This window comes from Dasypus novemcinctus, chromosome 19 (assembly GCF_030445035.2).
Source record: "Dasypus novemcinctus isolate mDasNov1 chromosome 19, mDasNov1.1.hap2, whole genome shotgun sequence".
Classification (NCBI taxonomy): Eukaryota; Metazoa; Chordata; class Mammalia; order Cingulata; family Dasypodidae; genus Dasypus; species Dasypus novemcinctus.
The window spans coordinates 26991375-27006889 of record NC_080691.1 but is presented as its reverse complement, the minus strand read 5'-3'; the positions used below and the strand labels follow the sequence as shown (position 1 = coordinate 27006889).

Below are 15515 nucleotides of genomic sequence, written 5' to 3'. Positions count from 1 at the left end.
CAGAGAAGGGGAGGGTAACCCCGGCGGTAGAGGCAGCAAAAGCAGGGGAGGTGAGGAACAGCATGGGGTATGCATCTAGGGCACAGTGAGGGGGCCACAAGGCCAGATCAAGGGAGGGGATTGGGTGCCATATTAAGGAGACCGGGTCTTATCCAGCATATAGAGGAGGAGTGGGTACTCAGAAGGGAGGTGATAGAAGTGATAATTTGGCTCGTTGGAGACATCACATAATTTTGGCTCCTAAGAGAACATTGCAGGCATGATAACATTTGAACTGGGCCATAGAGTATGTGTAGGAGTTCGCCAGACAGAGAAGGGAGAGATGTTTTGTACTTCGGGGGTCTTCCTCTTCCCCCATCACAGTAATTTTTTCTTTAGTCACCCTGATAGGACTCAGGGTTAGAGAGAGAAGGGCAGAAGGATATATTTGTATGGGGCAATTTTTGGATGGTTCTGGTGAAAGAGCTAAAAGAGAAGAGGTAGATGGAGCCCGTGTAAGATGCTGGGCTCAGTTAACAGCCATTCTGGTGTCAGATCAAGCTCTGAGGGCCAGCAAGTTCAGGGGTGCAGTGGTCTGGGGTCAGAACTGAACTAGAGAGTCTGGTATGAGGGGGTGGTTGAGAGATGGGCCACCTGCTTCAGCCTCATCAGCAGAGGGTAACGGTTACACCTCTCACTAGGCCACTGTCATGCTTAAGTGAGATAATACAGAAAAAGCACTTGATACAGTACTTGGGGCACAGTCAGCATGCACATCAAAGTAGAATAGTAGCTGTCGTTGGTTATTAATATTATGATCAAGCCTCCTGCTTGGTAAACTGAAAATTTTTAAAAAATCGATGTCCATGTTTCATGCTTATAATTTCAGAGACACATTCCCTTAGTTTCAGGTCAAAGCTTAGTCATCAGCAGGCTTGGAACCCTTCAGCCCTTGGGGTCTCTCTCTTTAACCCTTTCACAGTGCCAGGAAGCCTGTTGGAAAGTGAATCATTTCACCTTCTTATTACCTGTTTGCAGGAAATGGTCAGAAAAAGATACTAATCCAAAAAAGAATATTGAAAACTCTTGATATTTTTATTTTGGCATTGGCCTGTAGATAATTGCGAAGCCCCCGTCTTGTTGCTCAGTTTTTGCCAGGGACATGCCCTGTGTTGTAGGCAGAGGGTGAAGACTCGTGCCTGCTGGGTGGGACCGGAGCCAGTGAATATGAGCCAGTTGATATGAGACCAGAGCCAGTTGATATGAGACGGCCCCGCTCTGTGCTCCCTGAAATGGAGTCCGAGCCAGCCAAAGGCTGTGAGCTGGGGCTCCTAGCACCGACCCCTCTCTGTCCTCCTCTCGTTTGCCATTCATTCCACAGTGATTTCAGTTCCTCTTAGGGGTGAGTCACTTTGCTATAGGTAGACGATGCACAAAGAATAACGTTCCATCTCTCAGGTCTTGAAGAGTCCCCAAGGGTGGGACTGAACTTTGCAGCAGTTTCCCACTTTGTTCTAACTGCAGAATTCTTTCTTCAAAAGGGAGTATCAGATGGACTCCCATTATGTAATGTTAACAATGACGGTTTCTACTTTGTACCAGGCACTGTATTAAGTAATTTACATGGATTATTTCAAGTCATCCTCTCCACAGCCCTGTAAAGTTGAACTATTTTATTGATGAGAGAACTGAGGCTTGCAGAGGTGACCCCTCAAGGTCACTTGACCAGTGGGTGGGTGGCAAAGCCAGTGTTTGAATCTGGAGAGTCTCGCCCTGGAATTGTGTCTGCAAGACCTGCCGCCTCTCCCAAAAAAACACTGCTATGGGGGAGCAGGGCTGATGGGTGAAGGTGGCTACCCCTTTGTTATCAAGGGGTGCTTTGGGGAGTGCCCTTCCTGTCCCATCCCCAAGTTGGGCAGCATCTGGGGCTCCTGGTCAAGACCAGGATCAGAGCCGATGGGGCTCGGGTGGGCTCCAGAGAAGGGGTCCAGTGCCAGGAGCCCTGGGCAGGGGATTGAGCTCCAGAAGGGCTCCCAGGACCCTGGCTGAAGGCATAGTCTCTCCTTGGAGCTCTTAAAAGCCATCGGGTTTAAGTTCTGCTGAAATGAGGTTATTGTTTTGCTATGGATGGAAGGCAGCAGATTTGGGAAACACAGACACCAAGAGTGAATGCCATCTTGATTCAGACCTGGCCTCACCTGAGAAAACCAACGCTTCCAGAATTTTCTGTCTCCAACAGCCAAAGGGCAATTGACCAGGTGCCAATCAGGACGTGGAGGCAGAAGCAGATAAGGGGGGTTGGAAGTGGGAGCCGAACTTGACCTTGGCTTTCCACAACTTCTCCGGGGACTTGGGCAAAAAAGAATCACCAGTCTGTTTCCTCGTGCTCCATGGTGGGAAGGGGCTTTTCAGAGGGGCTGTGGGTGACACCCGCTTTTTCTACAGTCCTATCTACGCCCAGCAGCGGGGGAAGCTCTTAGAAGGTCTGCGCATGGGTCCTGGAGCCTCCCCATGGGAGACGCAAGGCTGGGCCTCCCTATTCCAGTTCTGTGGGCACCAGCATGTATTTCCCTCTCCTCTTTCTCTCTCCGTCTTGTAGAGCCAAGAAGAAGAGCAAACCCTTGAACCTGAAGATCCACAGCAGCGTGGGCAGCTGCGAGAACATCCCGTCGCAGCAACGCTCGCCCCTGCTGGCCGAGCGCTCCCTCCGCTCCTTCTTCGTGGGACACCCGCCTTTCCTGCCCTCCACTCCGCCCGTGCACGTGGACGCCAGCTTCTCCTCAAGTGAGTCCCCTGGCGCCCCGCCACTGCTCTTCTCCAGCAGGTGCACGCTCTCATTGCTTTCTCTCTGGGCCCGCGAAACGGCTCGCTGAACACGGCTCCTCCCTCGCTCCCATCCTGTCTGCGCTGCTCACGCCTGCTTGGGTGGTTTTGGAGAGGGCGTGATTGTCACTGGCGCTCGGGAGGTTGGCTGGCTCTTGTCATTTGTACCTCGTTCCTGCTCTTTTGCCTGCAGGTGTGAAGGGATGGCGGAGGGAGGCAAACCTGTAGGGCGTTAAAGGAATCTTTTATTTTTAAGGCTTATTTTTTATTTATTCTTAAGTCTTTGCTCTTCCTTCTCTTGGCCGCTCTGCAGCCACCTGCTCATGCTTGACCACCATGGATAAGACACCTACTAATATGGTTACATTTTGTATTTTCCTCCCACGGGGGTCAACACATGTAACCTTTCCATCTCAAAAGTGTGTTTATGTTCAAATCGGGCTGAGCAGGGTCTGGGGTGCTTTGCATTCTGCTCCGATGACTTTCTACTGGAGACATAGTGGATATGACTTGGAGTAGAAATGGAATTTTCTGGTGAACCAGAGCTGAGGTCTCAGAAGGTGTTTAATTCTCTGTCTTGAGACATGTTTTGCTGAATAGGCACAGACAGGGTCAGAAGAGAGTTCCCTGAAAAAAGCCCGACCGATCCACCAGCCAAGACAACTTTTAGAGCGAGAGCTCAGGGAAAGGAGGTGGTGCTGGAGTGGGGGGAAATACCCCCACCCTACCTGCCCCCACACGCCGTCCGTGCTGTGTTGCTGCTTTGACGGATGAGCAGCATGTTTACTTAGCGCTAGTCTATACTAATCACCCCACATCCGTGAGCTCATCTACTTCTTGCAACAATCCACATTAGATATGAATTATTCTCATTGTATGGATGAGGAAACTGAGGCTCAGAGATGTCAAACAATGTGCCCAAGATCACACAGCTATTGAGTAGATGAGCTGGGATTTGAATTCAGTCCTTTGTAATTCCAGAGTATACAAGCCTAACCATCACCAGTGCTGATAAACATGATTATTCGAATTCCAGCACAATGCTTTTCTCTAAAGGTGGGATTCTATATCTTTACATAGGGCTTTTACCTTTTTCTTTCTTTCTTTTTTTTTTGAAAGGGGTCATGGACCCTTAGAAAGTATGATGAGAGCTATTAATTCTCTCCCTGGAGAAATGCACATAACCTCCAACATGTGTGTCCGGTGTCAAAACTCTGCCTTGGGCCAACGGACAGGCTGGGTGAAACAGTGAACGTGGATCAGAGCCCACAGGTGTGTCTCCTGCATGCACAGCAGTAATCAGCGGAGGGTCTGGAACAGGGAGAGACCCACGTGGACGTCAGCCAGGAGGCCGCCCAGGGTGTGCAGGCCTGAAGCAAGCTAAATACACGGCTCCTGAGGTGGCATGTGCAGACCTCAGAAGCCAATTTATGAATTTGCTGGGAGAAAGCATTGCTGGAGGTACTTGAAATGGCCCAGGAGGGTGGCCTGCGTGGTTTAGTGAGCCTGGGCGAGGAAAGAGGAGGTGAGATAGCGATTCTGTGCAGTGGCAGGGTGAGGCAGCCTGCCGCGGCGGGGACACGGGCCCTGGAGACAGGCGCCAGCGCTTGAATCCTGGCTCCGCTACTTCCTAGTCAGTGTGCTTGACCTCCGGCGAGTTCAGAGCCTCTCCGAGCCTCAGTTTTCTTATCTGTAAGATGGGGCTAATAATAGATCTGCTTCAGAGAGCGGTTGTGAGGGTCAGATAAGCTCATGATTTTCAGGTACGTCACACAGGGCCCGGCACACGCTTCATAAATGGTGGCTGCTGTTGTGATGTTTGTTAGCGCCTTTTCCCTAGTCACATTCACAGCCTCTGGCTCCATGATGCACTTTGGCTCACTTAGCATGCTGGCTTTGGAGATCCTGGGCGGCGGCGGGGGTGTTGGGGGCAGACAGCTGCCAGGAATGGGCTCCTCCCGGCTTGGGGTGCTCCCGTCCCCCCACCTCTCTGAGCGTCAGAAGACACCTTCCTGCCTTCGGGTCCCAGTGCAAACCCTCCTCCTGCTGGGCCAGCGCAGGTGGCCCCTCGGGCAGCCTCCCTGCCAGGCTGGCCCCGCCTGCCGGGTGTCACTGTCAGCTCTGGCACTGGCCCGTGCTGACACCCCGGGAGGCAGTGTCAGGCAGATCCTGCTGCAGTGTGGCCAGGCCTGGGAATCGCAGGGGACCCAGCCACCTTGGGGGGTGCTGCGAGAAGGGCTTCACTTCCTTGGGGCCTGTCCTGCTTCCTGGTCTGGGGACAGGGGGTCAGGGGAGAAAGAGAAGGTCAGAGGCCCCAGCTTACAGAGGGACCTGTCTCTTAGGTGCTCAGCCTCCCTGGGCTATGGACAGAAAGCAAGATGTGCAGGCGCCTCTCCAGCACAGAAGGTGCTGACTCAGAAATAAACCCACTTCCCAGAGAAATAGAGAGCGGTGGGCTCATTTCCCTAGCCTCGCTGCATTTGTTCCGTGTTGTGATGGGGCATGCCCCCTTGCGCTGGTGGTGTCTGATCGGACGCCCTCCACCATGGGCCTCTCTGGATCCAACAAGCTCCGTGCTGGGTTCCTCTGATCCCAGCTGACCTAGATCAGGCTACCTGAGTCTCCCCAAAGCAGACTTCTTTGGCGTGGAAAAATGCTGCCTCGGCGTTAACTGGCTGGTGGAAGTGATTTTGGGTTTATAGCAACTAAGTGGTCGCTGCTGTGTCACTGGGCAAATCGCTCAACCTCCTGAGTCTTTCTACCCGGCAAGGATGGAGGGAGGAGGAGATGAGGCATGCGTGTACGTTTCCTAGCACAGGGGCCGCTGCTTAGAGCACTCCCTGTAAGTGGGAGCTTTGGGGAGCGCTTGTTGCTTATTCCGTGATGAAAACGATAATAACAGCAATTGTGGGTTGACAGTGTTCCACACATCTTACAAAGCAATTTACTTTTATCATTTTATTTAAGCTCACAGTACTGTATACAGTGGGTACTATTATGATCTCCACATCATAGACAAGGAAACTGGAGCTTAGAGAGTGTGACTGGCCCAAGGTCACAAGGTCAGCCTGGGGGTAGAGTCTCCCACACATTCTGAAACCACCCTTCCCTCGTTGTGAGAGTGCAGCACCGTCTTTGCTGAAACATGCTTGCTGACCAAGAAGGGAACTTAACATGGTCAAGTTTCTTCTCTGGTGCCCATGCCTCGTGAGTGACACCGGTGCCCAGAGGATGCCTCTTGTCCATCAGCCTGTTGTCCTCACTGAAAGCCTAGTGCACCTGCTGGCAGTCACCCAGCCCGGTTGCCACTGTGGCCATTCGAGGGCTTCATCATGGCAGGTGGTAGCAATTCCTGGGGGGACAGGGTAGCAGCTGCAGAAAGCAGCTGAAAGAATGAGTTGCCGACAGCTCCTGCATTGTCACTTTTGCCACTTGGAGTTCCTTGGGGGTTTCTCCATCAGCTGCCCATGGGGTTGAGCACCAAGGGGGACAAGTGATTGATGGCTCTGGGACCTCCCCATCTTGGTCCTAATGGCACCAGCTGTAGCTGCCTACAAGGCCCCAGTCTTGGGGAAATGTCCTTCCCGAGGTGTCTTGAAAGACGGCGTGCCCTCCCCTTGTGCCATCTTGCCTTGCCTCTCCTCCTCTCCCCTCCAAGCTACTACTGTTATTTGTTCCGGAGTCAGGGCGGGTGAAGATGACCCTCCCTTGGTGGTGGGCCAGGCCTCCTGTGTGCTTGGAGGCTGAGTCAGAAGCCTGATTTGTGGAGGGAGGCAGCAGGTAGCAATAAAGACTGATGAAGCTGAACTGCGTACTCCCAAGAAAGCAGCCGCGGGAAGGGTTAGAGAGAGCCTCCAGGACGGGGGGTGATTATATAATGGGGTTTAATGAGGCTTGAGGCCAAGGTTCATTACCTTCTGAAAGGGAGAGAGGAGGAACGTGTGTCTTGACAGAAGTTTGCTGCCTGAGCCACGGTCTCCTCTCAGAATTGGGAAAGAGTTTGAGAAGTTAGGGTCTGACCCAATTCAGTGGTGGAAATTCCAAGGGGAAAACTTATATGCCACTGGGATGACCCAAGAGGCTTTTCTTCCCAAGAATAAACAGGCAGAAGAGCTAGTGTTGGTGCTGGTATCACCCGCGAGGACCTCAACACATATACCCAGCAGACACCTTTGCCCTCTCTTAGAAACTCAGGTCCCAGCAGGTCCCTAACATATACTTGCCAGGCAGGTCCTGATCTCCCTGCTTTGTACACCTCCAAACAGGTACATATGGTGAACAAAGTAAAAGGATAGGTTTGTAAAGAAAAACACCTGTCCCTTGCAGCGTCCTGCCCCAGTCTTGCTTCCCAGAAGCAGCTGCTTTAACTCTTTCTGCTTCTAGTTCCTTTGGTGGTTGCTTCCACAGCTTAAACTAGGTTGTACCAGGGGTCCTCCAAGTGTGCCTGGACCAGCAGCCTCAGCATGGTCTGGGAACTCCTTGGAAATGCAAAGCCTTGTCATCTCCCCCCTTACCCCTTCCAAGGACTACTGAAGCAGGACCATCTGGGATTTTCACAAGCCCTCCAGGGGAGTTTGTAGGCTAACGTTTGAGAGTCTTGGTGTCATGCAATCATTTTACTTTTTATTTTGAAATAATTTCAAACCCAAGGGAAAGTTGCAAGAATAATACAGTGACCTCCTGTAGCCCCTTGACTCAGAGCCATCCGTTTTAAACATTTGTCTGCATCTGCACTCTCTCTCCCTCCCGCTTGCTCTTATTTTTTCAAACCTCTTGAGACGAGACTGCATCTTCTTTCACATAACCACAACATGGTCACCAAATTCAGTGCATTTACCCTTGAATCGATACTTTCATTTAATCATATTCTAGTTTGGGCAATTGTTCCAGTAGTCTCCTTCTCCTGGTACAGGATCTAGTCCAGGATAACATAACAGCATTTTGTTGTCCTGCCTCCTTAGTGGCCTTCAATCTACAACAGTCCCTCAGCCTTTCTTTATTGTTTATGATTGAATGTTTTGAAGATGAGGGGCCAGTTCTGTATAGCATGTCCCTCATGGTTACGTTCAGGCTGTGCCGTTTGGGTGGGGGTTTCTACCTAAGTGACCCTGTGTCCTTCAAGTGCATCCCTCTAGTGGCACCAGATGTCATTGGATCCTTCTTGATAATAGGAATTTTAAGCCCTTGTTTTAAAGTGTCAGTTTATCTACCATGTAGTTCTTCTATTTTTGTAATTAGTGAGTACTTTGGAAAGGAGTTCCTTGAGACTGTTGCAAATACCTCTTTACTCACCAAACTCCCTGCCCTCCAATTTAGCATCCATACATCGTTCTTTGAATCAATTATATTAAGATGATAGAAAAACGGTGCTAACTCCCTTGTTCATTCTGTATTTATTAGTCTGCCTTCTACTAACTTTCCCTTCTCTCCCATTTATTTATCTATCTATGATAAGTTTGAACTTATTTTATTCAATAGGTTACAACTCACTATTATCATTTAGTTTGGTGCCCAAAATATCCCAGGTTTGGCCAATGGAGTCCCTTCAAGCCAGTCCTTTTGTCTTTTGACATGCCCTATCTTCCTTTGAGCATTTCCTCACTTTCTGTTCTAGAATCAGCCATTCCCTGACCCCTTCTCCCCACAAGAATCCCTGGTTCCTTCTAATGGGGAATATATAACCATTACTGTTTTAGGTATTACATTGTATCACCTTGCTATGAAAGTGAGGGTTTGGCTTATTCCACTTTTTATTAGATTTAATTCTTTCAGTTCTTCTTTTAGTTACCTTTAAATCCTGTATGTAGACCTCTCTTTCTACTCATTGATCTTTTATTTTTTTAGGGACCAAGGGCCAGGGATTGAACCCTGGACCTTGTATGTGGGAAGCCAGTGCTCAAGCACTGAGCCACATCAGCTTCCCTGAGTTGGTTTTATCATTTGTTTTGCCTGTTGTTTTTTTTCAGGAGGCACCGGGAACCGAACCCGGGACCTTCCATTGGGAAGTGGGTACTCAATTGCTTGAGCCTCATCTGCTCCCCATTATTGATTTTGGATAGTTTCTCTCAACTCCCTACTCCATAGGAAGAAGGTATTTCCAACCTCCCTTCTCTTCTACTTCCCAGCACGCCAGCTATTTCCTTTACATTGCCAAAGCCAATTACATTGACCTATTTACCTTTGCAGGGCAGCATCTTTGGGAAGTTTTTGTGGAAAATTTCACTGTGCAGGAGTTGGTTGACTTAGTCTGTCCATGTCCTGCTTACCTGCCCGTGGCTCCCCAGGTGACCAGGAACCCACCCCTTCGCTTCCCTTGTGATTCTCTGTGATGGGAGAGGAGTTACTCAAGATGTAACCTTCTCCCAAAAAGGCAAGAAACCAACACAAAAGTAAATTCACATGCAAGAACCTGGATTTACCACACAGTAGTCAAATTACCATGAAGTAGTTGAGGATGCATCTATCATCATGATTCCAAAGAAGTTTTTAACTCTTCCTTGTGTGTTCATTTCTGTCCCTGTTTAATGAGACACAGTAGACCTTGTAGTGGAGTGAATTACAACGCCCAAAAGATAAGGTCCTGGTGACCATGGCCTTATTTGGAAATGGGGTCTTTGCAGATGCATTAAGTTAAGGATCTCAAAATGAACCCTAAAGCTGGTGCCCTAATGAAGGAAACAAGGGGAGATTTGAAACACAGAGGCAGAGGGGAGGGCTGTGTGGAGACAGAAGCAGAGCTTAGAGTGATGTGTCTGCAAGCCAAGCAACGCCAACGAGTGCCAGCAGAAGCTGGGATGAAGCCATGGAACGGATCTTCCCCTAGAGCCTCCAGAGGGAACCAACCCTGCCGGCACCTTGATTTTGGACTTCCGGCCTCCAGAGCTGTGAGAATACATTTCTATCACTTTAAGCCAACACGTATGTAGAAATGTTACAGCAGCCTCAGGAATGTAATAGAGACCTCCTTCCCATTTTCCAGATGAGAGTGGGGAGAGGAGGAACCAGGGCCAGCTGATGAAATAGTGGGGAATAATGGGAAGTCACAGTTCCAGTGTTGTCTTAAATACCAGCTCAAACAGGGCTTGGCCCTAGATGCCCACAGGGTTCTGAGAAGGAACAGAAATGCATGGAGCTGCTGACTGGAGAGGGAGGGGAGGGGTAAGGATCACAGAACCCCAGAAAGGACATCTGTCTTTCTGCTCCCCAGAGAGAAAGGAGTGGCTGCTCCCCAACTCCAGCAGGGGTGCTCAAGTGGGGATGTGGGCTTAGGAGAAGCTGGACATCCTGGTTTTAATGTGAAATCTCCCAGTTAAAAAATGCTAGCAGTCAACCCTACATGAGCCAGTCTTGTATGAACCACAAGACTTATGGGCTATTTTAGGTCCAAGGGCTCACAATTTTTAAACCCTGCTCTAGAATCATGAATGTCAGAGCTGGAAGCAGCCTTGGAAATCATCTAGTTCAACCCTTCATTTTAGTGATGGGAAAACTGAGGCCAGGGAGTGGAAGGGACTTGCCTGAGGTTACAGAGCTGGGGCTCAAACTCAGGGCCCCTAATGACCAACCAAGGACTTTTCCCATTAAACCAAGACGGTTGCAAACCAGCAGCCTCTGCTGCTACTTACAGAGCTCATCCTGAGGTGGTGAAGCTTGGAGGGAAGGAAACAGTGCCTTCATTAAAAAGGTGACATGTTTTGTGTGTACAGAGGACTGGTGATGTGTGTGGGTGTGTGTGCACCATGCAAGATCGTTTCCTGGTTTTATCATCAACTTTCCTTTCTTTCGTCTGCCTGCGCACTTTGCAGTTCCGTCTTAGCACAAACAGCATGCCCATCCTACCCTGACTCTTTGTTATTGTTGCTCCCACTGGGAAGTATGATGGGAAAAACTGGGTGCAAGTGTTTGGCTTTGGGAGATGTGGAGGCTGTTTGTGCCTGTTGGAGTGAGTCCTGATCCTTGGTTGGGGGGCTCGCTGTCAGCGTGGCCACCCCCGATCCCGGTCGTGGGGCTTGTAATCAGCACTGTGACTGCCTTTGTCCCAATGACCCTCCAGGTGAGCAATTCTGAGACGTAACCGACCTCATCCTTGTAAGAGGTAGTGCTGTTCTGGACCTGGGCAGTGTACAGCAGGCTCACACATTCCATATGCTTGCTTCCACACCCCGTTCCATGGATGAGGAAGCTGATATTCCAGAGGGGACGTCCCTGGCTGGGCTTACACTGGGCATCAGTGGCCGGAGCCAAGACGAGAAATGAGGGCCCCTTCAGACCAAGTCGCAAGCACTCTCTGCAAATAACTCGGCTAGACGGCACTTCTGGAGACACTTGGTTGGGAGTGGGGTGGATTGTTTTAATGGCATTAACCCCCGCTTCTTTCCCAAGAAGCCTGGTCCTCCTCTGGTGGCCCCATCTTGCACATCCATCTGATTGGTGAGCCCACGTGTAGGTATGATCTTTGGCCCTTCCTCATAGCCGAGCCCTGTTGAGTTAACCTTCTAAAGCAGGGGTCAGCAAGCTTCTGTAAAGGTCAGATATTTTAGGCTCTGGGGGCCAGATGGTCTCTGTCACAGCTACTCAGCTCTGCCGTGTAGAGCCAATGACAGTGCATATATGAATGGGCGTGGCTTTGTTTCAATAATACTTTATTTGCAGAACCAGGCAGACAGTCAGGTATGGCCTAAGGGATGTAGATTGTGAACTCTATCCTTCCATTTTTTCTATCTCTGTCTCCGTCAGCACCGCCCTGGTCCATACTCGGCAGTGGTCTCCAAATGAGTCTTTCCACGTTCACTCTGGTCTGAATTGAATCCCCTTTTCCCACCACAGTCAAACTGATCTTGCCCAAATGAGAATTTGAGCTCCAGTGCCAGATTGGGATTCTTCCATGATTTCCCACTGCTCACAGGCTGTAGTCCAAACCCTTAAAATGACCCCCAAGGCCCTGGGCGAGCTGGCCCCTGCCCACCTCTTCATGCTCCCTCTGTCCCTCGCCTCTGGGCTACAGCACTGGGCTTGAACCTTGGGCTCCAGGGCAACTTTCAAATCACAGGTGCTGCCGGGACCTGCCTGTGCTGTTTCTATACTTCTCTTCAACGGGCAACTTCTCCTACCCGAAGGGTGCATCTCTAAGGGGTCTATCTTCAGGCCTGAATTATGCAATTAGATGCTAATGAGTCAGTCTCCCAGAGACTGTAATTGGTCTGGGAGTAAACGGGGTGCTTTTCTGGAAAATGACATGAGCTCTTCTCAGCTGTGAAATTGCTCTTATCAATCTATGCACTCAAGCAGTCACCTGGCGGATGGCCCCCTGGTGACTATAAAGAGTTAAATGCTGCTTCCCCAAATACCCCACTTGCTCTCTGGATGGCTGTTTGCTAAGGAAGAGAATCTGGATGTGCAGTAGTCCTTCGGGGGTGGGGGGGGGGAGGAGTTCTTGGTAGAGAAGTGGGCGGAAGCCAATTAGACACAGCTGCTGCCACCCAACTTAGGGCGCACAGGTCTCACTGCTTGCAACACTTTGGGAACAGGCACTATGGATTAAACCATTTTCCTAGTTAAAAGAGCTTCATCAGAAACCCCCTTTGCTCCCTCTTGTCACTTCACTTTCTGATTTAATAGTGAAGTACATAAAGTGCTTCTTGATTCAGAAAGGCCACCAGTCAGTGGGTGTCTGAGATGAGTGTTGAATGGACTCCAAGTCTCCAAGCGGACCCAGTTTCTGCCATCACTTGTTATGCAGTGTTGGGCAGGCTATTCAGCCTCTCTGGGACTCAGTTTCCCCATTAGGAAAGTGAGGATTCTTCTGTCTCCCCCATGGCAGTATGATAAAGATTAAATGCAAGACCTGATGGCATTTTTATTAGGTTGGTGCAAAAGGAATTGTGGTTTTGGACCATGAATTTTTAAAAAAAATATATTTTTAATTTATTTTTAAAAGATACTTGGATTACATAAAATGTTACATAAAAAATATAAGGGATTCCCATATGCCCCACTCCCCACACCTCCCACTTTCCTCGCATTAACAACTTCTTTCATTAGTGTGGAACATTCATTGCAATTGATAAACACATTTTGGAGCATTGCCACTAAGCGTGGATTATAGTTTACATTGTAGTTTATACTCTTTCCCACTCAATTCCATAAATTATGGCAGAATATATAATGGCCTGTATCTGTCATTGCAATGTCATTCAGGACAACTCCAAGTCCTGAAAATGCCCTCATGTTATACCTCTTTTACCCTCTGCCTGACTTCGGCACCCCTAGTGCCCCTATCTCCAATGATGTAATTTCTTCCATTGCTAGAATCACAATAAGTCTATAGTAGAATACTAGTAAGTCCACCCTAGTCCATATTTTACTCCCCAATCCTGAGGATTCTGGGATCATGATACCTACTCCACCTCTAATTAAGAGGGAGCTTCAATCCCATATGGCTGATGGATGGGGCTTTCTTGCTTGCAGTTGTAGACTTTCTCGACTCCTTGGTGTGGTAGTTGTCCATCCTCACCTCCTTGTTAGTTGTCCTGGATGAGTCCAATGAACTGAAGAGTAGGTGTTGCAACTCCCCTGAAGCTCAGGGCCCAGCTGGCACTATGGACAGCCCAGAGATTCAAGTCTCTTGGATGTACATCTACCAACTCCAGCACCAACTATAGGTTCAAATAAAAGTGACGGAAGAGGAATGTGTAGAGAAGTCATATCTGAGTTCAACTCTGTCATACTAAGGAGCACAAACTCCAAAGTAGGACCTACTGGCAAGGCACCAAACTCTGGAGCTATCTGCCATGACTGTAGGACCTGGGTGTCTCCAGCACCCTCAGGAGCCCCATTTTTTGGGGTAGTATCTACTTTGGCAGCCTATGGCATCCTGCTGAGACATGCATAAGTGTTACCTCTCTGATGACCTCCTGACTCACTTTGAAGTCTCTTAGCCATATAAACTGACTTGTCAGACTGTGAATTTTAAAACCATTATAACTAGGCTCAAACACATCTTTATTAATTAAAATAGAATCCATTACAATCAACATATTTTTTGCCAATGAAAAATAAGTTTGCTTATTCCAGTAGCATAAAAATCCATGCTTTGGGATTCAACGAACTCTTGGAAAGCATTTTCTGCATCCTGCTGGTTGTGGAAGCATTTTCCCTGCAAAAGGCTGTAAAGATGCTTGAAGAAGTGGTAGTCAGTTAATGAGAAGTCAGGTGAATATGGCGCATGAGGCAAAACTTAACAGCCCAATTTGTTCAACTTTTGAAGCGCTGGTTGTGAGACATGCGTTGTCGTGGAGAATTGGGTCCCTTCTGTTGACCAATGCCAGCTGTAGGCGTTGCAGTTCTTGGTGCAGCTCATCGATTTGCTGAACATACTTCTCGATTTAATGGTTTCACCGGGATTCAGAAAGCTAGAGTGGATCAGACTGGCAACACACCACCAGCAAAATACATGACCTTTTCTTGGTGCAAGTTTGGCTTTGGGAAGTGCTTTGGAGCTTCTTCTCGGTCCAACTACCAAGCTGGTCATTGCCGGTTGTCATATAAAATGTACTTTTTGTTGCATATCACAATCCAATTGAGAAATGGTTTTATTTTATTGCATAGAATAAGAGAAGATGACACTTCAAAACAACGATTTTTAAAAATTTTGGTCAGCTCACAAGACACCCACTTATTGAGCTTTTTCACCTTTCAAATTTGCTTCAAATACTAAATGACTGTAGAATGGTCGACTTTGAGTTCTTTGGCAACTTCTCATGTAGTTTTAAGAAATCAGCTTCGATGATTGCTCTCAATTGGTCATTGTCAACTTCTGATGCCCAGCCACTATGCTTCTCATCTTTAAGGTTTTTGTCTCCTTTGCAAAACTTCTTGAATCACCGCTGCCCTGTACATTCATTGGCAGTTCCTGGGCTAAATGCATTGTTGATGTTGTGAGTTGGCGCTGCTGCTTTACAACCCATTTTGAACTCAAGAAAATCTCTTTAATTTGCTTTTTGTCTAAAATCATTTCCATAGTCTAAAATAAATGTAAAATGAACAGCAAGTAAGTAATAAATCATTAGCAAAAAACAAAGCAAGAAATGCACATTAAAATGATGTATAACATAACCACATTTATTTAAGAACTTTTCCAATATCAAATGGCAAATTTCAACAATGCAAAATGGCAATTACTTTTACACCAAACCAATACTACAAAGCTACAGTAATTATAAGCAGTATGGTACTGGAATAACCGTAGACATAGAGACCAATGTAATAGAATTGACAGCCCAGAGATAAATCCATACATCTGTAAACAGTTGATTATTGACAAGGGTGCTAAGTCTGTTCAATGGGGAAAGAAGAGCCTCTTCAACAAATGGTGCTGGGACAACTGGAAATCCATATGCAAAAGAATGCATGTGGATCCCTATCCCTTTCACTATATACAAAAAATTAATTCATAGTGGATCAACAACCTAAATATAAGAGCTAATATTAAAACTCTTACAAGAAAACATAGGGAAAGAGGATCTTGGGGTGGGCATTGGGTTTTTAGATTTTACACCAAAAGTACAAGCAATAAACTAAAAAAAATAGATAAAATAGACTTCATCAAAATTAAACCTTTTGTGCATCAAAGGACATTATCAAGAGAGTTAAAGGACAACCTATGGAATGGGAGAAAATATTTGGAAACTGTATATCTGATAAGGACTTAAAGT

The 15515-nt window shown here is 47.9% G+C and overlaps 1 protein-coding gene across 1 annotated transcript in view; it reads left to right on the top strand.

Moving 5' to 3' along the window:
* The window catches only part of KSR2 (kinase suppressor of ras 2), a 418689-nt gene that overhangs the window by 255095 nt on the left and 148079 nt on the right, over positions 1 to 15515 (top strand). Inside the window, exon 5 of the mRNA XM_058281429.1 lies at positions 2579 to 2763. Coding sequence (XP_058137412.1) covers positions 2579 to 2763 — 185 coding nt within the window. The remainder of the gene's footprint in view (positions 1 to 2578; positions 2764 to 15515) is intronic.